The sequence below is a fragment of the Xenopus laevis genome, chromosome 7L (genome assembly GCF_017654675.1).
Source record: "Xenopus laevis strain J_2021 chromosome 7L, Xenopus_laevis_v10.1, whole genome shotgun sequence".
NCBI classification, from domain to species: Eukaryota; Metazoa; Chordata; class Amphibia; order Anura; family Pipidae; genus Xenopus; species Xenopus laevis.
In genome coordinates, this window is record NC_054383.1 from 38,408,337 (window position 1) to 38,432,772 (window position 24,436).

Below are 24,436 nucleotides of genomic sequence, written 5' to 3' on the forward strand. Positions count from 1 at the left end.
TTCAGGGTTCAATGCATGCAGCAAAGCCCTAGGGCAAGGACACATACAGTGCATCCTCTACTTTCCTCCGCTTGCGTTTTGTAGGCAGTCAGAGTAAAGTGGGTCCACTGTAATGCAGTCCTTCCTGTAGCAACAAGAAGCAGATCCGCTTTCCTATGCCAACCTACAAAACACAAGCAGAGGAAAGTAGAGAATCCACTGTGCGTGACCTTGCATGTAAGGCAGTGGCACACGGGAGATTGCAAGTGTTTTGTGTGAATTGCGAGAGCAACAAAACACTTTCAATCACCGTTGTGCCACTGCAAGGACACACACACACAGGATCCTCCACACTCCTCTGCCAGGGGTTTTATAGGTGGACATAGGAAAGATCTGCTTCTTGTTGCTACAGGAAGGAATACATTCAAGAGGACCTGCTTTACTTTGACTGCCTACAGAACTCAAGCGGAGGAAAGTAGAGGATGCACTGTATCTGTCCAGGGCAAAGAAGTGTCAACTTTTATGTGTATGGCTACCCTCCTGCTTAGTTGTGAGGGCAGCAAAAGTTAGCACTTCATTGCCTAGGACAGATACAGTGGATCATCCACTTTCCTCCGCTTGAGTTTTGTAGGCAGTCAGAGTAAAGTGAGTCTGCTGTAATTGGGGATGCACCAAATACACTATTTGGGATTCGGCCGAATCCCCGAATCCTTGGTGAAAGATTCGGCCGAATACCAAACCTAATCCAAATCCTAATTTGCATATGCACATTATGGGCAGGAAAGGAATAAGTGGAAAAAAAATCTTCTTTTGTGATGAAAAGTCACATGATTTCCCTACCCGCCCCTAATTTACATATGCAAATTAGGATTCGGATTTGGTTTGGCCAGGCACAAGGATACGGCCGAATCTGAAAGTAGATGATCCATTGTGTGTCCTTGCATTTAGGGCAGTGGCATATGGATGATTGCAGGTGTTTTGCAGCCCTTGCAAATCCGTGGGAGGGTAGCCAGACACACAAGTTGCACTTGCTCACTGTCGTATTGAACTTGCATGTAGTACAAGCTAATCATAATATTGTCTGTGGTCCAAGACAAAAGTGCCACCCTTGCGGAGTGGAAAGGGCAGAAGAAGTAAGTGCCCAGTGCCCCCTCTCTCTTGCGCACTAGCACATGACTCTTCTGCCTTCCCCTCGTTCCAGCCCTGCTGTCTTGTTTGCTGCAAAGTGCTTTGAGTCCCATGGGAGAATAGTGCCATATATTTCCCTTGAATACGTTTCAGTTTTAGTGTGTTAATAATGTAAATAAATACAGGCACAGTTTGTTTTACACTTCCTCTACAATGAAATATATAACTGTAATGTAAAGTAATATAACTTGAAACCAAACAGCTGTTTGCAATTTAATTTCAAAGAAAATGTTTCCAAACAATAAAGGTATTCTGTAATTAATTTGATGAGATAGCAGTAATTGGGGAGACGCTTTTGGAAACCGCACACCTGAAGCTTGACATTTATTTCTGAACAGTAATTATTTGTTTTACTAACATTCTGTTTGCAGATGACTAGATTAGTCTTAATGTGGCAGTATCATTTTATTTTTTTGCCATTATAAAAGATCAGTTTACTTTTCTGTACTTGCTTTTTGCTGCCTTTTTTATTATGCATTCAGTTTTTATAGTTATCCAAAAAAAAGAAGCAACTGGATTAATCAACAACTGTTTTATAATTTAGTAAACTATTAAATGAGGTTACATTGTGTTTTACTTGAGGAAAGCAATATATCTAAATTACCGAATAAAACCAGAGTGTTGGCTTAAAGGGTACTATAGCTAAATAAATAGTTCTTATGTAGGTAGAAAATTGCTAAATTAGTTTAGCTCACCTGTATATAATTAAATGAATAGATCAATGTAAATAGTTGAAGTTGCTTTACCTTGTTGTTGTTGTTTTTTTTAAATTAATGGTCAGTGGAGTTGCCCCTGCCTGTCTTTATCATTTTTTGATATGTACAGTAAGTTTAAATAAATTTCTATGTAAGTTTCTAGGCTAGTCACAGCTATGTGAAATGCGTACATTTTAATGTAACATTATACATAACTTATGTAATTGATGTGCACCCAGCTGAAATGCTTAATGCTGGGATCTCCTGAGACATTAAACATTACAAAATAGGTAACACTCTGTTTTAATGTGTCTGCTACATGCCTGATATCCAGAAGCAGCATCTGTTTTTGTATGTGAAAGGGAATAAAGGTTATTTGGACGTACTAAGCAATGCCCTCATATTTTACTCGCAAAACTAAGTGCAACGCATTCAGAATCATATTTGGCTTAGTGCATAAGTTTCAAACATGTGGCTCTATCTACTATCTTGGAGAACTGAATCTAGGGACCAGCCTTTAGGTAGGTTATAGTGAGATCTTCCTGTATTTATAACTTTACAACATTGATTCATATATTATATACCTGTATTATATGACTAAATATTTATGGAAATCCAGTCGAATGATTTCATTTGGCTATTTAAGCTACAACCATCAATGTTGACTCGGGTGCCACTAAATCATGCAATGACATTTTTATGGATCCGTGCTACCATCACAACAATGCCCAGCTTTGTACAAAGTAAGGATTCTACAGAATTGATTTGCAGAGATGGGAGAGTGGAAGAACTTGTCTGGTCTGCAGAGTCCTGGCATAAATTATATTTAACACCTGTAGGATGAATTAAAAATGCTGACTGTGAGCCAGGCCACATCCCCAATGTCAGTGCCAAAAATTGTTAATGCCCTTGTGGCTGAATGAAGGCAAATCCCACCAGCAATGTTCCAAAATATAGTGGAAAGCCTTCTCAGAAGAATAGAGGCTATTATAGAAGCAAAGTGATGACTAGCATCATATTAATATGATATGCAATGAGATATTCACTAGGCGGGTTGCTGTGTACTTAAAGGAGAAGGAAAGCTCCAAGACAGTTTATTGGCAACAGATTAGCCACAATAGTGCAAGCAAGAATGCTGAGCAAACTGAGCATGCTCAAGCCCTGCCCTGGAGGTTTATGCTGAAAATAGGAAGTCTGATACAGAAGCCCATGTATACACAATAGATGGAAAGAAATGCTGTGTTTCTTTTGACAGAGGACTCTGAGCAGCATTACTTTGAGGGTTTACTGGTGTATTTATATAGACCTTTCTGATAAAGCTTACTTAATTTTATCCTTTCCTTCTCCTTTAATGTAGTATATCTTTACAATTCATTAAGTCTAATTATACTGTCCTCTCAATAATTACTGTCATTTTGTGTACAACAGATTTGGGCTTGGATCAATTTATCATAAAGCGATATGATGGAAAGGTAAGCATATTTTTATATTTAATGTTTAATTTCTTGTGTGTTTGTGTACATGCACACAGCTACATGAAAAAAGAGGCCCATTATGTCCTCATATTAATGTAAAGATCTTTGGCATGTCACAATTAGTAACTGGTACTCGTAACATACTTGAAATGTGCTAAGTAAATCAGTGCACCACAGAAAACCATGAAATATTTGCTAGTAGGCTGGCTACATGTAATAGTTATCTCCCTGTGAAACTTAGTTACCATCATGTAAAAAGTACTGTTTATTTTTAAAGGGAATCCGCAAATCCCGTCACTAATAACCACAATGTATAACAGGATTTTCAGATAGTGGATATTTGTACAAGTGTGTGTGTTTGTAGAGACCTTAGATTGTAAACTGTGCAGGGACATTACTATATCAGTAATTGATTGTTTCAAAACTTGCCAGTGATTTGTGCTCTGTTTCTAGTTTGTGCAATGCAGAATAAGCCTGTGAGCACCAGGTTACTGCTAGTTATCATCCTGTAAATTTTCTAAAACCTTTTGCAGGAAACCTAACAGCTAGGTCTCTTTCAGTTGCATACTTTTGACTCCATCAGGTCTGATTCAGATCTTAAAGGGGTTGTTCACCTTTAAATTAACTTTTAGTATGATGTAGAGAGTGATAGTCTGAGACCATTTGCAATTGGTTTTAATTTTTTATTATTTGTGTTTTTTTTGAGTTATTACGCTTTTTATTCAGCAGCTCTCCAGTTTGCAGTTTTAGTAATCTGGTTGCTAGGATCCAAATTACCCTAGCAACCATGCACTGAGTTTAATAAGAGACTGGCATATGAATAGAAGAGGGCCTGAATAGAAAGATAAGTAATAAAAAGTACCAATAACAATACTAACAATACTTCTGTACCCTTACAGATTGTTTTTTTTTTTTTTTTAGATGGGGTCAGTGACACCCATTTGAAAACTGGAAAGAGTCAGAAGAAGAAGGCAATTAATTTAAAAAAAAAAAAGAAGTTGCTTAGAATTGGCCATTCTACAACATACTAAAAGTTAACTTGAAGGTGAACCAACCTTTAAGGCCAATAAATAATAAATATATATACATATATATGTATATGTATGTATGTATATGTGTGTGTGTATATGTAGCAACCTTAATATTTTCAATTGAAGATAGCTGTATTTTCATTAATCATTAATTAATGCATTCTTTAAGCACAATAGGCAGGCATCTTTTGCCTCCATTTTCAGCCCTTAACTTGTTTTTGAACCCCCTTAGACCACATATTATTATATTGTGTACATATATTTTACAGAAAGCAACTTTTCGTTTTTACAGGGGCATTGTGACTCTGTTGTGAAAGAAATGAAGACTATACAGTCACTTTATTACACTGAATGCCCTGAAACAGATAGTGATCCCTCAAGAATGATTAGAGCAGGCTTCAAGTGAGGGGTATTCTGCATATGATAACTGGTTTCTGATGCCAGTGCATTACCCGGTATTGCAGAGGTGTTGAAGTTGTTGTTTCACATCCAGAAGTGGCTTGTTTTGCTGGAGTGGCTGCATCAGCACTGTGATTTCTATGCTCCCCTTGGCAGCTAGTTTTTGTGCCCCCCCCCTGCTCTTGTCTGCCACACAAGAGCACTGCAGTAGACAACCATGCTACTATCTGCCTTCTACTTCAAATAATTTGTTTGTACACCTACAGGGCAGAAATAAATAGCATGTCCAGTCAAATAAATCATTTTCAATTGTGGCAGTAATAGGTGTTTAGGAAACCTATGGAGGCAATATACTTCATGGTTTATTTAGATGAAGAGAAGTGACAATATTGGTGTGAGAGAGAGGTGGTTTCAATGAGGTCTGGAATTTTTAATAGCAAAGTATTTTAAAGCTTTTACTGCATGCTTGTCCTAGTGGAAAAAAATAGAATACATTTAAGTCTATCAATGACTAAAGTGACAGAAAGGGAGGGGGCTAGCCAATGTAAAGCAATGACCTAGCAGGTTGCTGCCAGGATTTGAGAGACCAGAAGCAAGTTTAGGATAAGGTAAGGAGGATAATGCTGATTCAATGGTAGGCTCAATGGTTCCCCCTATAATCTGAGAAGCCATTTGATAAACTTCAGTCCAGAGGGCTGAAACAAAAGGACAGTGCCACCAAGCATGAAGGTAGTCTCCCCTAACCAAGCAGCCCCCAAAAAAATATAGATGTAAAAATTGGATTGATGGCATGCTTACAAATGGGTGTTTTTTTTCAAGAGGGTTTTGTTCAAAAACTTGATCCATTCGAGCAATTAGAGTTTTTTCCTGCAGAAAACTTGATTCATTTGAGAGTTCTGGTTTTTAACCCCGAACTCGCTGATTCCAGTTCAAGTTTTTTCTTAAATTAGAAACCATTCGAATTGTGAGTTCATTCGAGGTTTAAACAAAGCTCACATATCTAAATTTGATCTGATAAATAATCGCCTATGCGTGACTATAGTAATTTCCTTTCCCATATTAAATAAAAACAGTAAGTGCCAATGTAAAACTGACTTATGGTCAGTGAATAAACATAACAATAGTTTATTCTATTTTAATCTACAAGAAAAAGCTGCTGATTGATTATTTTTTTAAAGGGAAACTCCAGCTTCCAAACCAAAATTTGATAAAGAGGCTCACATAACACAGAAACCCCTAATACCCCTAATATATCCATCACAGTTACCTGTTTCTTCAAAAAGCATGAGTAAATGCCATTTTCTATGCTGAAATCCAACTGCATCATTTGAAATCCTGGCAGGGAAGGAGGGACTAAACACTGATGTTACAAATTGTAACAACTACTCCACAGCTTACAGACAGCATGCAGGAACTACATAACCCACAATGCATTGTTCCGTTCCTTATTGAAATCATGTGTGCAGGATATTGAGGCGTTTGGAGGAAGCATGCTAAGGACATCTGGCTGTTGATACAAAGTAAGGGTAGTCAACCAGCTCAGCAAAGTAGTCAGCCAGCTCAGCAGGGGGCTAGGCTTAGGGAACTGTCAGAAACAATTAAAAATCAAGTCTGCATATATTAATTGATTTAATAATGATTACTTTTCAAAAAGCTAAAGTTATGTTTTTGTGGAGTTCCCACTTTAAGTTGTTTCTCTATGAATGAAAACTCTGATCTTCACGCCTAATACATTTAAATCGTCAATGGTACAAATGCACACTTTTCTCCTTCCTCTGTATCAGTATATTGAATCTGACATGGAGATAAGTCTATTGGTTTTCCTGCTTTGTCTGCATATTCACCCAAAGGCTGTTTCTTATTCTATTATGTGTAGATTTTTGTCTCTTAATAAAACATTGTTTTTTTGTCATTTGCATTTTCATTGCAAGCCATTTTCTTTTTCTTCATTTTCTCTGAGAATTGGTCAGGATTTAGTTTACTGTCCATTGCTGCAACATAATAAGTCATTTATTTGCAGTGGTAGAACTACAAAATACAATAGAAAGCCTCATGTGTAGAAGTGCATCTCAGGACTCAGAATTAAATTGCATTACAATGCTGTTGCACTGAGATTCCATTCAGTGCAAATTTCTCAGTATTAATTCATTTTAATGACTGTGAAAGGAGCTTCTGGTCCTGTAATATAGTATATCTTTTGTTTTGCAGCAAGATAGAAAAATACTAGGTGTCATTTACATTACACTGGGGTGCAAATGCTGGAGTACTAAGAGCATGCCCCTTTTTGGTCTCTTAGCAAGCACTTGCACACTAGGGTAACCGACGCTCTTCTCACTAGATTGATTACCCTAACCTGTTTCAGACGTGACTGACTCTCGTGTGTGTGCAGAAACACGGTGCACCATAGGAATGAAGTCGAGTGTTATAATAAAAATCCAAAAATGTATTAATCCATTAAAAACAGCACATCATGGATTTAAAGAACCATAGGCTTAATGCGTTTCGTGGCTATCCAGCCACTTTCTCAAAAGTGACTGACTCATGCCTCTCTTCTTCTGAACCTCTGTAACACAATGTTGGCTAATGTAGTCAGCACTGTATTTGTGGAGGGAAGCTGCAGGTCTGTATAATCCAACCATTGGCACGAGGGCCCAATGATTGGATCAACCCAATGCTGCCTACCTCAAGGTTGCCAAACGAGCAGATCTGATAATATATGGCTAGCTTTACCCTAAGTGATATTTAGACATGGCTGTCCTGCCACTGCTCCAAGTCCCCAAAGCTTTGGAATAGTGATGTGCAGGTCAGGATTTCTGGGTTGCTTTTATAGATCTGTGCCAAGCCGCCGATGATGTCACAAAAGGGGCGGGGCGAGCAGGCGCAGTGTCTATAAAAGTCGTCATTTGACAGTGATCCGCGAAAAAGAGAGCGAGGTCGGCCCGAACCCGTCCGACCCGCGTGTAAACCTTCGGTTCCCGCGGGTATCAGGCCAGCCGGCACATCACTACTTTGGAACCAATATCTATGATCTGATGTTCGAGTACTATGAAAATCTTTAACCTTTAACTGATCTGAGCCATGCTTTATATTAAACTTTGTTTTTGTGTGTTCTTTTGGAAGTCAAACTCCAAACAATTTTTTTTTTAAAATCTAAATGTCACAAAGCACTTCTGAGATTTAGCATTCATCTGTTCTATATCCATGCATTCATCTTGGGCTTTGCTTATGAAAATGCGTTCCCCTATTATGTGTACTTTGTGCACCAGTCCCTTATTTACCTGGCAGAAGTTGGCCTTATAGAAACCTTTATCGGCCTTTGAATATGTTATAACAGCGTTACTGTTAAAAGGTTTACTCAATGCTAAACTTCTGGTTGTTCTGGGTATATTTCTAGTCAGAAAGTAGCATTTGGAGCATGGTGCAGCCTAATGCATTTAGTTGCCTTTTGTTAAAGCTAACCAAGGAATATGTTTTATATTTAATGCAAGTGCATTTGTCTTCATCTTGCAACATAAACCATACACTATATTAATGGGTATCATCAGTAGAGAACAATGTAGATGAAGGTACTTTGACAATCCTTGAACTTTGTATGCATTAGAAATTAGAAAGTCTGTTTGAATCTATAATATGTCTGTAAGGGAGCACTTCTGACAATTAGAACCCCTTCAACTTTGCTATTGGTCTATAATAATTGTAAAAATAATTGTATATTAATTGTAATAATTGTTGCATATTCTTTGAACTCTGTATACAGTGTTGCAAAATATGTTGGTACTCTAAACTTAGGGCACATTTAGTAGCAATCGAATTTCAATTCAGTGTAAAAACCATGAAAACCCTTAATACAAAATGGCAGATAAAAGTTGTCAATGTCCTATATAAGCAAATGGGAGATAGTGGACTGTTTAAAATCAATTCGGACTTTGAGGTTTTTGTATTTATTTTATTTATTGTTATTGCTAATTTTCATTAATCATATTCTATACAGACCCACATCTATTCATATTCCAGTCTCTTATTCAAATCAATTCATGGTTGCTAGGGTAATCTGGACCCTAGCAACCAGACTGCTGAAACTGCAAACTGGAGAGCTGCTGAATAAAAAGCTCTCAAAAACCACAAAATTTAAAAAACAATTGCAAATTGTCTCAGGCTATCACTATCTATGTCATACTAGAAGTTAACTCAAGGTGAACAACCATTTTTAAATCCAATGCTATTATTTTATGTTTTTATTGTGTTTTGCCCTGCAAACCAAAAAACTGGTTAGTTTTCAGACTATTCATATATGTCAAAAGATCACATGCTGCTCCAGTTAATGTACGCTTTTAATACTTTTATGTTTGATTATATTGAAGGATCTATTGCATTGTTATTTTCAAGTTTCTTTAATCTCTATTTAATATGCTCAGTAGCCAGCCCAGTGGCACTTAAGATACACAGGTATGGTATCTGTTATCTGGAAACCCATTATCCAGAAAGCTCAAATTACGGAAAGGAGTCTCATATAGACTCCATTTTATCCAAATAATCCAGATTTTCAAAAATGATTTCTTTTTTCTCCGTAATAATAAAACAGTACCTTGTACCTGACCCCAATTAACATATAATTAAGTTGGGAGCAAAACAAGCCTATTGGATTCTAGTAGACTTAAGGGGGTCTATTTATCACAGAGTGAAGTTAGACATCACCACAGTCCTCTGAAGGGAAATTCCGCCACTCTCCATTCATTTCTATGAGATTTTTAAGAGTATTTATCAATGGGTGAAAGTGAAAGTTCACCCTTTGATAAATACGCTCTTCAAAATCCCATAGAAATGAATGGAGAGTGGCAGAATTTCACTTTAGCAGACTGTGGCGATCTCTAACTTCACTCTTTGATAAATATACCCCAAGGTATGAATACCAAATTATTCTGAAAATATCCGAGTTATCAGAAAAAGCCCAGGTCCGGAGCATTCTGGATAACAGGTCCCATATCTGTAAATACTGGTACATACATCCTTGTAATTATTAGGATAGCTTGCCTTTGGAAATAAATTTAGATCAAATTAACCATCTTTTTATTTAATATATCTGGTTTGCTCATTGCACTACAGTAAGCTATCTGTTTCTTGACAGCTGCAGGGCATATGGAAAGGGAACAAATATAGAACAGAATAGCTTTTCATTCCTTTATTTTTTTTCCAATTGTTTTACCGTAGTTTATACCGTACTTTTAATCTTATTGAATGTTTATTAAGAAACAATGATGTGAAGTTCAGTAGCCAGTGTTGCCCCATATATAGTCATATTTAGGCTCCAAAAAATTCAAATAAATAGTTTTCAATTTGTGTGTGTGTGTGTATATGTGTATATATATATATATATATATATATATATATATATATATATATATATATATATATATATATATATATATATATATATATATATAGTCAGTACAGTGAGCGCACTCTTTCCGGATTTAGAATGTAGAGGGTGGTGCGTTGGTCAAATCTTCATAATACATCTTAGTAAATGGACCCGCACTCCTTCATTTTAGTGAAATAAATATGCTTTTCATGTAGGGAAAGAACTTTGTGTTTGAATGATGAAACAGGAGCAGCTTTGAATCTAGTGAATCCCAGGTATGGGATCTGTTATCTGGAATCCTGTTATCCAGAAAGCTCCGAATTATGGGAAGACCGTCTCCCATAGACTCAATTTTAATCAAGTAATCCACATTTTTAAAAATGATTTTAAAGTGGACCCGTCACCCAAACATAAAAATCTGTATAATAAAAGTCCTTTTTAAATTAAATATGTAATCCAATTTCTTTTTTTTATTAAACCATTCATAGCTGTTGTAAACTCATTTAAAAATATCAGCTGTCAATCAAATATTGCCTACCCCACCTCTATGCCTAGGCATAGAGGCGGGGCAAGCAATTGCTTTCACTTTCCATTCAGCACTTCCTACATGTCACTGCTCTCCCCACATTCCCCCAGCTCTCTTAACGATTTAATTGTGTAACCAGTGCATGGGGATGGACATTGGGTCCCTTTCCCCTGGTGCACAAACAAGATTCTGAGATGATACAAGGCTTGCCTTAATAACAATGTCCACAAAATGGATCCTTCCTGATTGCTATAATTATGAGTTCCCAGACTGATGGAAACAATATTGAAATAATTTATACAGAGTAATTAAAGTTAATTTTGCTTGACTAACATGATAAAATAGGATTTGGAATAATTTTGTTTGGGTGACGGGTCCCCTTTAATTTTTCTCTAAAAATAAAACCGTAACTTGAACTTGCTCCTAACTTAGATATAATTGATCCTTATTGGAGGCCAAACAATTAGGTTTATTTAATGTTTTTTTTGTTTTTTTTTTTAAATCGTTTTTATTGCTTTTTTTTTTATTTGCCTTCTTCTTCTGACTCTTTCCAGCTTTCAAATGGGTGTCACTGACCCCATCTAAAAAACAAATGCTCTGTAAGGCCATACATTTATTGTTCTTGCTTTCTACTACTCCACTTTCTATCCAGGCCCTCTCCTATTCATATTCCAGGCTCTTATTTAAATCAGTGCATGGTTGCTAGAGTAATTTGGAGAGCTGCTTAGTAACTCAAAAACCACAAATCGTAAAAAATGATAACCAATTGCAAATTTTCTCAAAATATCACTTTAATCTATTCTACACCATAATAAAAGTTAATTTAAAGGTGAACAAATCCTGCTCTAAAAGGCAGAATCTTGGCTGAATACCAGACAGAATTCTGGATTCAGTGCATCCCTAGTATTAGTACATTTTTTCAGTAACCTGGCAAGCAAATAGAATTTGGTTTCATTGTTCTAATTACTGTACACTGATTAAGGCTGCACATTATTATTGCTAATCTTGTAAATGTATAGATAGATTGCTGCATATTGTGTAGCACCTTACAGATAAACTTTAACAATTCAAATCAATCCCTGCTTCAGTGAAGTTCACAGACCCTGTATCAATATCACAGGAGGAAATAGTAAACATAGGGTTCCACACGGGCAGTGCCCTGGCTGGTATTAAACATAAGGGCCCCATGGTCCACAAGATAGCGAGGCTAAACAGTGCACCACTGTGGCTGCACATGTGTACTTTTTGCTTCAGTTCTACTAGAAAAAGAGCTGTAGAGAAAAACAATTTAATTCTGTTAATTGCTCCTAACTTAGATATAATTGATCCTTATTGGAGGCCAAACAATTCGCTTTATTTAATGTTTAAATGTTGTTTTAGCAGATTTAAGATATTGCATAAAAATCCCTTTTCCAGAAAACCCCAGGTCCTGAAAATTCTGATAACAGGTTCGATACCTGTAATACAAATTGTACAAATAATATCCTGGTACAGCAGATTCAAGAATCAACCTAGCGCTCCTTCTGTATACTACCTATTTAAATGAGGCAAGAGTAAAAGAGGTTACATTCCTATATCATCATCCATAAATTAGCTATTCTACAAATGAGTGGTCAGGCTAGAGTTGTACCTTATGCAGAAAGATGGAGACGAGTTTGCTCTGCACGAACACAGCCAGACAGAGAATACAGCCTACAGTAAAACTGCCCAGGAAGGCAAGTATAATATTTTCTTAGCAAATAGTGTGAATGCCAAGTTAGGTGGTATAATAGGCCTGTCCCAAATGAACAGAACAGGAAGATGGTATGGCTTCATACAGAATCGAGTAAATGCTTGTGCAGCATGAAAGCCATATTGTACAGGATCAGCCTACGTATGGCCATTTCTCTTGGGATCCATTATTTGGGACTCTGAGGAAGTGCGTAGACATGAAACGCGTCAGACCTTGGACGCTTTTACATATATCTAATGTTCAAATAAAGCTTATACCTTTTAACTATAACTCCTGACTTCAGCGGTCTGTTTGTGGGATCCAGAGTGCGCTGTCGCAAAAAGATTGACCACTATTAGGGACTGCGCCACCTAAATTGGCAGTTGAGAATAGCGGCACAAAGCTGCTGTGACTTCTTGCAACCAGACTGAAGAATAATGGTTGTGGTTTAAAATATATCCAGCTGAAATTACTTATAAATTATTTTCATACCTTCAATGTTCCGAATGTAGTCGAGGCAGTTTTATACAGCAAACCCAACAAGGGTGCTGAGCTTTAGAGAAAATGGATGGTGTTTAAGCAGATCAAGGGGGCCCAGGGGCTGTGGCCTGACTCTGGATTTGCTGTTGTGCAGGACAAGTTTTTACAACCAGGACAATGTCTTTTTTTTATTATAAAATACAAGTTTCCTTTTTCACTAGCATTTGTTTATCCTCGCATGCTTGCTGGCATCTCTTAATGGTTGCTTCTGTGCTTCAACTCAGGCCAGAAAAGAAAATCAAATCAGGTAAAACTTTGGGTATAAAAGTCTCCAGTATACGGTGATTAGTCACAACTCATTTTTTCATAGATGGTCTACACTTCACTGCATCATTTGCCTTCTATAAGGTAAAATCTGTTTGCAAGAGGTGCACATTTTTTAAACGCTGTTTTTTGGATGAGTGCATGTGTTTATAGTTCCAGCAATGAACCGCAGATGATTTTACGTTTGAGTAGGGTTTGGGGCTGAGACCATTTACTTCAATCACATTTTATAAACCAGGATTGTGAATTTGACCATGAAGCCAGAGCTTGCCTTGAGAAAAAGTTAATTATGCTGTGCCCGTGACATGGTTTAATAAGTCCACATCAGGTTCTGTGTCTGTATGAATATTTGTTTCTTTCAAAGTAGTCATTTTCATTTTTTTTTTTAAAGTATATGAATATCCATATGTGTGTTCAGACATCGTCCATTTACTTATGTTCTAAAACTACAATTTTATTGTAAGAAATGTTTATCCTAATACAAGTTGTTGAGCTTCTTTCTTGAGCTTTTTCACAGTGGTGACCTGAATGATCAGTGTTATGACTAAATTTGGCTGATCTAATTGTAGTTAATATTTCAGGACAGAAATCATTATATGTACTTACTGTTTGTGTTTAGGAGGTCATCTGCCAACATGAAAGGGACAGATACGTACTCAATAAACAATTGTTTTTGGTTGCAGTAACCCATTACAAACGATAAGCTGTGTTCTTCTTTACAGGTGCCCTGTAAGTGCTACCTGCTTATTGACTGCTATGGGTTACTGCACCTGACCTGTGTATTTTACAACATATATCCTATACTTACACTTACTGAAGTTGAACTAAACCTGATATGAAAACTTGCCTGTTATTTTTACTCATAGGACAGCTGTGAGCATGAGTATAGGTGGTGAGTGTAGGAAAAACCAATCGTGTATTTTCGATGTCTAGGAGTTTATATAGATATACTCAGCAGTCCCATGGTAAGGAAACTAAAGAATCTGTAGATATTTTCCTTCAGGAATCCTGTAAACTCAAGTCCCTTATCTAGGTATATAAATGATGTACTTCAGTTTATTAGAAGACTATCATAGTACATTATGAAAGTACTGAGCTGAAAAATGTTTTACATTTCATTTGCAAATTAACAAAGATTAATAGATCAAGGGTGGTTAGGCAGTTGTTCTAGTCCTGACCAGTACTGTTCAGCTCTTTCATATGTAGAGCAATTATCCAACACAATCTTATTTTCAGGACCTGAATTGGGTTATATTAAAATGATAATAGTATATGACGATGTCTGAGAAGTGATATGATTTGTTGGGGGTTCAAAAAATTCTGTTAAAGGAGAAGGAAAGGTTAAAACTAAGTAAGCCTTATCAGAAAGGTCCACCTAAATATACCAGTGAACCCTCAAAGTAGTGCTGCTCTGAGTCCTCTGTCAAAAGAAACACTGTATTTCTTTCCTTTTATTGTGTACACAAGGGCTTCTGTATCAGACTTCCTGCCTTCATCTTAAACCTCCTTGCCCCAGGCATGAGCATGCTCAGTTTGCTCCTCTCCCCCCCCCCCACTCTCTTCTCTGCTGTAATCTGAGCCCAGAGCTATAAGTGAGCAGGGATTGACTCAGACAGGAAGTGATGTCACACCAAGCTAATACTACAGCTTGCTATTTTAAACAAACAGAGCTCTACTCAGGTATGGTAAAACATTCTACAGAATAAATATAGCATTCTAGCTTGCACTTTTGCAGATAATCTTTTGACAATAAAATGCCTCCGTAGCTTTCCTTCTCCTTTAAAGGGTTGGATTGTAGTTGTGCAGCTCTGGTCTAGAAAATGTCAAAACTGAGGTTGAAATTTAACTTGCTAAAAATGCAAAGATTCTTAAGGATAAGAGTGAAAAGAACAATTATACATGAATTCTACTGTGTCTGCTTGGTTTTATAACCCGCTGTCCTTAAGCTGATTGGTAAGTACCATTTATATATAAAAAATGTTAAGTCAAATTTTGATATTGATTTGAAAATTAAATGTTGTTTTTGTAAAATATTTTACATTGTGTGTGTGTATTTCGCACAACTACAATCAAACACATAAATTGTTCACAGAACATTCTTTATCTGCTTATTTGAATATCCGTATATCACTATATGTTATTTTTGCTTTGAGTGTGCCTGTTGAAACGAGTAATTCATTATTGTATTGTATTGTATTTATAAACGTAAAGAAATGTTCTGTCGGACAATACACCAAGGGGCAGATTTATCAAGGGTCTAAGTGAAAATTCTAAGTAAAAAAAAAAATTCAAATTTTGAGCTATTTTTGTGTACTTCGAATAGGGAATAGTTTAAATTCGATTAGAATTTGAAAATAATTAGAAAATTTTAATATCGACATCCTAGAACCTACATGGGGTCAATTGGTGGACTTCGAATTCGATCTTACTTCGATCCTAACGATCGAATACCTATTCACCCAAAAAAAACTTCTATTTTTTTTAAATAAATTTCGGTTCGTCTTTTTTTATTCGAATTACGAAGTTATGAGAGTTCAAAAAAACTCTGATTACTTTAAAATTCGACCCTTAATAAATCTGCCCCCAAGCTTTAATTTTGATCATTCATTGTTTTTGGGCTACTCATAGTAATTCTATGAATTCAGTGTAAGTTAAGTTTTTCTTGTGTAACGTTTGTGAGATTTCTATTACAGGTTAAAACAATAAAAATTGTCTTTTAAAATCTTTCTTCCCTCTCTCCTTTTCAAATTTAACTCTGTTCTATAATGTTGGAATCACCTTTCATTTTGTCTGAATAACCAAACATTACCTGGTCTTTCTATCTTTCTCTCTAACGTCACCCTTCCCCTAAACCTCAGGATTTCTGGCAGGTACTGACAAACACAGCATGTGCATTAATACTGGATTTTGCTCTGAGCCACAGTGTGGTGCATTTATCACAAAGGGGCAGAGTACTTGCATTTCAACAACAGATTTGACACCACTTATCTATATTAATACGCAACTGAAGACATTTTCTATGGATATTACAAGTCATGTTCTTACCTATATTCATTTCCGAAACTATCACTGCTAAATTATGCATCATTGCCATGAAATACATTAAAGGGGTTGTTCATCTTTAAATTAACTTTTAGTAAGATTTATAGAGTGATATTCTGAGACAATTTGCTATTGGCGTTCATTATTATTGGTAGTTTTTGAGTTATTTAGCTTTTTATTCAGCAGCTCTCCAGTTTGCAATTTCAGCTATCTAGTTTCTGGGGTCTAAATAAACCTAGCAACCATGCCTTAATTTGAATAAGAGACTGGAATATAAATAGGAGAGACCTGAGTAGAAAGATGAGTAATACAAATTAGCAATTACAAATTTTAGCCTTACAGAGCATTTTTTTTTTTTAAATGGGGCTCAGTGACCCCCATTGGAAAGATAAAATGAGTCAGAAGAAGGCAAATAATTTTAAAACTATATAAAAGAAATAACGTAGACCAATTGAAGAGTTGCTTTGAATTGGCCATTCAATAACATAATAAAAGTTAACTAAAAGGCGAACCGCCCCCTTAATCAGCCCTAAGATGAAGTGGAAACATCAAAACTAATAAGTGAGAATTGAGAACCTCTACTGTAGTGCTATTATTTTGCACGTTTGTGCTATATTTTTAGTGCCAGTTCTTTAGTTCATGTGTGACAAATAAGCCCAGCAGTGTACATGTTTAATGAATATTTGATCTATCAAGGCTATGGCCTTTGATTCTACATCTAGTAAATTATTGTATTCCCTGTACAACAAAATCTATCTCTTTCTTGATATTTATTTTGCACTTGGCCTTTTTGGTACAATAAAGGCTTTAAATGAATTTTCATCACAACATCTATTTATGCTTGTCTAGTACTGTGTATATATAAAAAGGAATGTATAAAAGAACCATTTTGGGGGTCAACATTTCTACTAAACATTTACTGTAGTTACAGAAGTATATTCACTGGCTGGAAAATCTTAATGCCTCTATCTAGGTATGTAGCTGAGAATTCCGTTCTAGAATTAAGACTGAGCAGAAATTGAAAGTAATATTTGGAAACTGGTACATTTTTATACAACAAATGGTTATCTTTTTACCTGCATCATTAAGAATGATAATAAAAGGCATTGTTAAGAAGTTGAAAATCGTAAAATTAGATTAAAATTCTTTTTAGATGCCTTTTTAAGGACATAAAATTGAAAACTCTCTAGTGCTTTGCTACAAAACAAAAAAATGACTTGTTTTCTTACTGTAATATAAGATGCCATGTGTCATAATTTAACCCTAGAAGAGAAATATCAGCTTATTGGACATTAAACATTCTATCCCACCCCTTTATTAATGTCAAGCTATTCATTGTGCATTCTATCCTCATGTCTCCGCACTTCCCTGCTTTCCTAAAACATTTTAAGAAAACCATAAACTTAAAAGATGTGTAAGATTCCTATTTAAAGAACTAAAGTACAAAGAAGAGTACTTTACATGTTTACATACATACATACATACATGCATACATACATACATACATACAAACAATTAAACTGTATAGCTGGAAAGTTGCAATTACATGACAGGCAGTTGGCTTCCAACTCTGTAGGTTGAACAATGCAGTGTCTGCTCCTTTTCATAAAACTCTAATATGTTTTTGCTTTTACAGCAGGTTTAATCTGTGCATGCCCTGGTTCTGTTACTTGGGGGCCTTGGAAAGTTCGCTTTGTATCTATGCAAATAGAATGCTTGCCTTGAACTATCGGCGGAGTTAGTATAATGGTGATGGACAACTACATACATTAATGCAATGACTATAATGTAAATTTCCCTTTCCAGTCTTGTAGAATATCTAAAGAAAGGTCCCACTCGCTCAGTAGTCTATGATGTTTTTGTGTGCATAACTGGATGATTTACAGGAGAACAAAACACAAATTACACTTGGGGGTGCCAAAAGTTAGGCACCTCCAAGTGATTATTTTTATTTACCTGACACTGGAAGAACCCCAGGTCGGTGCAGTTTTCTCTTTATAGGAGCACCAGCCTGGGGTTCTTCCAGTGAGCACCAAGGAGCGACCCTCTTCCTGCTTCCTGTCTTCTCGCGCGTGCTCATGCGCATATGTCTGCCCCAGGAAATTTGAAAACCGAAGAAGAAGGAGGAGGATCGCTCCATGGTGCTACTGGGTTAGACACTGAGTTGCTCTTATGACTATTGGATCAAAGTAGAAAAATCCAGGACTGGAAAGGGATATCGCTAAAAAAATAAATCTTAAGCAGTGACTCAGTACAAATAAATAAATAAAAATTTGGCAACATTATGGTATCATTAATACCCCAAACCACTTATATACAAAATCTATAAATAAGCATAATAATGATATAGATTTAGAAAAATAAGCTCAATCATCCCTTATGTTTGGTAATGCTTTTATGAAAACCGATTTCTATAGTGACTGCTTAAGATAAAAACTTTTTAAGCTTTCTGTTTCAAGCAAAGTGCCTGATGGACATAATGAAATGCATAAATTATGAGTTGCATGGTCTGTATTGTAATCATTCAATCAAGTTCTTGTTTTGCCTTACTGCTTGAACCGAAATGATGCGATGCTGAAATGATTGAAGCCAAAATGTAAATGTTCTTTTATGAATAATCATTTTAATTAACAAGAAATTTGTGGAATCTAAATAAACCCTTGTTTTAGCAGACAGTGCTTATTAAGTTCCTGGTTGACATTTGATTTAAGATGGCTTGTGCAATCAATGCTGGATCTCAAGGTTTAGCTTTGTGATCTCATGGAGTGAAATTGTTGGCTGAGGTGTTCTCTCGCCCATAATCTAAATCTACAAGTATAATGATAATATGTTTGATAGAATTATTTATGTAAATAAAGTATTGCTATTCATAGCAGTTCCTTTAGAAGCAGTTTTCAATATGCAAAAAGGGATTAAGCTCATATCCATTTTAATTGTTCTTTATATCTAATTGTGCGCTCTGTGGCCTTTTTGAAGGGGGTGTTTGGGAGAAAAGTGAAAAAAAGAAAATTATGTTAAATATTGCACAGTTAGATGTAACAAGACTTTTGAATATAATTTACAGTAAATATTCCTTATAAAGACATTACTCATGCTAGAGATTGGAAATATTCTTCATATATTACATGGCCGCCACAGAAAAACAAATTCTAACAATCAAATGATAATCAGAATTCATTCAATGTTATCTTTATAGTCAGGACTGGATAATATGCTTTCACATACTTATAGGGATGCTAGAGGAGCACAACTCCATAACTGTATACAAGGTACTAGTTTATCAACTTACACAGCTAAACAAGGACATTAAGGGGCCGATTCACTAAGGGTCGAATATGGAGGGTTAATTAACCCTTGATATTTGAATAGGAATTAAAATCCTTCGAATATCGAAGTCGAAGGATTTAGCGCAAATACTGCGATCGTACGATCAAAGGATTATTCCTTCGATCGAACGATTAAATCCTTCGAATCGAATGATTCGAAGAATTTTAATCCAACGATCGAAGGAATATCCTTCGATCAAAAAAACTTAGGAAAGCCTATGGGGACCTTCCCCATAGGCTAACATTGACTTTAGTAGCTTTTAGCTGCCGAAGTAGGGGGTCGAAGTTTTTTTTAAAGAGACAGTACTTCGACTATCGAATGGTCGAATAGTCGAACGATTTTTAGTTCGAATCCTTCGAGTCGTAGTCGAAGTAGCCCTTTCGATGGTCGAAGTAGCCCAAAAAAAACTTTGAAATTCGAAGTTTTTTAACTTCGAATCCTTCACTCGAAGTTAGTGAATTGGCCCCAAAGACATGTCCTTGATAATGGATGATTTTAGAAGACCTCTTTTATGTTTATGAATTTTGTGGTCACACCCTTATTGCACCCTCACCTAATGTTTAAAGTTGTTTAGTGTTGAGCAGATCCTTCCCTTTTTGCTAAAGCTAAATAATGATTTAGAATGTGGTGTGAGATATTAAGACTATAATTCACTTATATATGTATTGCATTTTGTACTTATTTGTAAAAAATATATACGGTATATATTCTACATAACTTGGCACATCATTATGAAGTGAATGTAGTATATATATTTGTACAAATAAGTACAACATATAAATATAAAGTATAGTTACAATACAGATTAAGTGCATAGTGTCAATGAGAGGGAAGGATGTGGAGGTTAAAGGGGACCTGTCACCCAGACATAAAAAGCTGTTTAATAAAAGTCCTTTTCAAGTTAAACATAAAAAAACTAAAAAAAATTTTATTAAAGCATTCATAGCTGTTGTAAACTTGTTTAAAAATGTCATCTGTCAATCAAATATTGTCTGCCCCTTTTTTCCTTAGGCATCAACTTTGCAAAATTTGTACGATTTGAGTTTTTGCTCAATTTTATCGATGGGCGTTTGGTCAGATTTGTTTTAATCAAAATATGAGATAAATTTGAGTTTTTCTAAATAATCCCCTAACCATTTAGAGCAGGGATCCCCAACCTTTTGAACCCGTGAGCAACATTCAGAAAAAAAAGCAGTTGGGGAGCAACACAAACATGAAAAATGTTCTTGGGGTGCCAAATAAGTGCTGTGATTGGCCATTTAGTAGCCCCTTTGTGGATTGTCAACCTACATTGATGCTCGGTTTGGCAGTACACCTGGTTTTTATACAACCAGAACTTGCCTCCAAGCCTGGAATTAAAAAATAAGCTCCTGCTTTGAGGCCACTGGGAGCAACATCCAAGAGGTTGGAGAGCAACATGTTGCTCACGAGCTACTGGTTGGGGACCACTGATTTAGAGCAAAAAAGATCATTGATAAATGTAGATTTGTTCGTTAAAGAGCGGATGTTGAGAAGGGCACAAGAAAATAAGTTGTTATGGAGCAGGGCCCAGAGTTTGCAGAGATAACCCCTGCAGCCAGCAAAAGTAGGAAAAAAGACTGAGAGGCTGTGGGAAGTGGCTGTGTATCCATGTATTGTTAGTAACTGGAGGACAACAGTGTTTTTAAGTAGTTGTAAAGTGTATAAGAACTGGAGTATGTGTATGGGAGCAGGGAGGAAGATATGTGAATAGCATACTGACCGACAATAGCAGGGTTAAAGGAATACCTTGGAGAGCACTGTGCACGCAAACAGTACAAATGTGATTTAGCTTTGCCATTGCTGTTACTAGCAGATAAATTGTGGTAATATGTCCTCAGTGTAGTATGACTGCAGCAGGGGAGTTGGTATATCAGAATGTCTTCTAAGATTGTAAGCCGTCCATTTATTGTAATAATAGAGTCCTCTGTACTGGCTCTCCTTGTAGAATGCCTTGTTAAACTCTTATATCTCCATATCACTTGTAAATGAATCGCCCTTGCAAATGCTCACCCCCAGCAATTGCTCTTCCCTAAATATCTCTTTATAAATAAGGAAAGTAGAAGCTGGGTACTGCTGCATACAGGTCTGGGGAATCACAACTGATTGTAATTGATCAAGCACCAAACTGATCACCCAGCTGTGACAGAATGAAAGAACAGCAAGACTGAAGATGAATACAGAGATAAAGTGACTTACACAGTTTGTTTGGAGAGGAGTTTATAGGGGGTTCGTAAAATGTACAAGTTCAAGACTACAGGAAGAACTGATAATCAATATAATGTGACTGGTTTAGAAAGTGGGAAATGAATACATAATTATAGGACATTTAAACAGTGGTGGGTGAGAGTGCAGATTTTTTACCGATAAAAACGCAAAAATACAGACAACAGGGCCACAGCAGTGATGTACAAGACTATAGTGTATGATAGTTTAAACTTCAGGTATATGCACTACTGTTGAACAAAGAATTGGTTACTAATAGAAGAATTTTCCTTTTCTGGAATTTTATGGTTATGCCTTACATAGGCCATATTTGTGTTAACAAAATGTCAATGGCTGCACTTAAAGCTACAGTTTTCTTATGTACTATAAATAAGGTGATTGATGTGACATTTTCTGAGAGATATTTACACTATATTCTCTAACTATGTGGCACACATTTAGGCTGTTTATAAAAAAAAAAAGTGAAAGGACACCATGCAAACCTTTCCAGCAACATTTTCCTTTAAAATTAGGCCTATTAACATTTAATAAGCTTTTTTCGCCCCGGTTATTTGACAATGAAGAAAGAGGTTGTAGTGTATCTGCTTTAAATGAATGCATTTACTTGCAATTATACATTAATTGGACTTGTCCCAATGCTAGTCTTGGCTGAGGAATTATCCATAAACATTAATCTAACAGCATTCCTGGTGGGCATACATATAAGGTGCTGCAAACACTAAGCTATAACCACAAATGTTGCACTCTGTGTAGGAGCAAATATATATTGAAAAGAAATCTTATAAACCATGCCGATTCAGTGTATTTATACACAGCGATTCCACTGCAGTGCTCATTTGTTGCATAGTGATGCAATGTAAATGTGTTTTGTAATTTTCTGTAAGGCATGCTCTGTAGTAGTCTATAATTACTTTCTTATGGGATTGTATTTATTTTAAGTAAGAACATAATGACTCCAGGAATTATGCATAAAGTTCATAATTTCAGCAATGCAGTTAAAGATTTTTAAAAAGAAAAAAGTAAAAAGAAAATATAATTAGAGAACCTGGCACAAATGTGTTGATGTGTAGGTGGGAGTCTGCAATGATTTTCTGTTTAAATAGTGACTGTAGCCACCACTTGATGTGCACTAAAGACAGGAAAGACTGGGGAGAAATGCAAATTCACTGCTGCACACCACTTACTTGCATAAAGGGTGCATTCAATTCCCAGACTGCCTCCAAGTCCAATAGTATCCAAGCTATGTAAGGAGAAGAAGCACACCAATTCACATGGGCTTAAAGGAAAAGTTCAGTGTAAAAATAAAAACTGGGTAAATAGGCTGTGCAAAATAAAAAAATGTTTCTAATATAGTTAGTTAGCCAAAAATGTAATGTATAAAGGCTGGAGTGAATGTGTAACATAATAGCCAGAACACTACTTCCTGCTTTTCGGATCTATAACTCTGAGCTAGTCAGCCACTTGAAGGGGGGCCACATGGGACATAACATTTCAGTGAGTTTGCAATTGATCCTCAGCATTCAGCTCAGATTCAAAAGCAACAGATATGACCCATGTGCCCCCCCCCCTCAAGTCTCTGGTTACTGCCTGGTAACCAGTCAGTGTAAACCAAGAGAGCTGAAAAGCAGGAAGTAGTATTCTGGCTATTATGTTAGACATCCGGTCACTGCAGTCTTTATACATTACAATTTTGACTAACTATATTAGAAACATTTTTTATTTTGCACAGCCTATCTATTTACACAGTTTTTATTTTTACACTGAACTGTTCCTTTAAGCCTTCATCTTGCTTATTGCAGACATTGCACATGAGGAAGGGGTTGGTCCCCGAATGCTTGTTCCACACTGTCTGCAATAAGCAAGATGAAGGCTAAAGCCTGTGTGAATTGGTGTGCTTCTTTCCATTACATAGCTAGGAAAGACTGGGGGCCATCCTTGTTTTGAAACATTCTGACTGCAGACACCACCTAAATATGGTGTGGATTTTGGGAGTAATAGCATGGGAAAAGGGGAGTTCCAGAGTTTCCCAGAGTGGAATCACAAAAGCAGCGTGCCAGTATTAAATTTAAAAAATAAAAATGTTCATGAGTTCTAGTAAAAATTTCTTGTAAAAAATACGAATTCAGCTTATTTATTTATACTAGAGTGACACTGAATTTTGCAACATTATTTTACACTACTTGAAAGCAATGAAACAAATTTGATAGGCAAAGAATATTTATTGTGAAGAGCAGTGTCCAATATTTAAATATTTGTTTATGTGGCTTTTTCTTTTAAGCAAACACTTAATCCTATGCCAGAATTTGACTTTTGGCTACACATTTGCAGCTAATTTTGTGTGTACACATCTATATAACTACCTGTGATGTTAGCATAAAATGGTGGTTTGGTGGATTTCAACACCTTTTCTGCACACATTACTGAATATGCCTTCAACATTTGTATTGCAATACAACAATTTTCTGAGGCTTTTTATATGTATTTTTATTCACTGTCGTGTTAACCCCTTGATCCAAACAAAGTAAGGGGCATGGGTCTAATTTTATATGTATTTTTCTCCTAGAACACAAGGGAGCAATTCACTTTTATCATGACCTTTGGCAGGATTCACCAACAGGCATTTTTAATTGATTACTTGTTTTCATTTTCACTTTGA

General features: G+C 36.1%; 1 protein-coding gene across 4 annotated transcripts in view; it reads left to right on the plus strand.

The window, feature by feature from the left end:
• Positions 1 to 24,436, plus strand: part of micu1.L (mitochondrial calcium uptake 1 L homeolog) — a 99,069-nt gene that overhangs the window by 26,976 nt on the left and 47,657 nt on the right. For 2 of the 4 annotated variants that reach the window (XM_041568817.1, XM_041568818.1), the window contains exons 5-6: positions 3,291 to 3,334; positions 16,026 to 16,037. In XM_041568817.1, the coding sequence (XP_041424751.1) occupies positions 3,291 to 3,334; positions 16,026 to 16,037 (56 nt within the window). The remainder of the gene's footprint in view (positions 1 to 3,290; positions 3,335 to 16,025; positions 16,038 to 24,436) is intronic. The other 2 variants (XM_041568819.1, XM_041568820.1) reach the window with 1 other exon arrangement.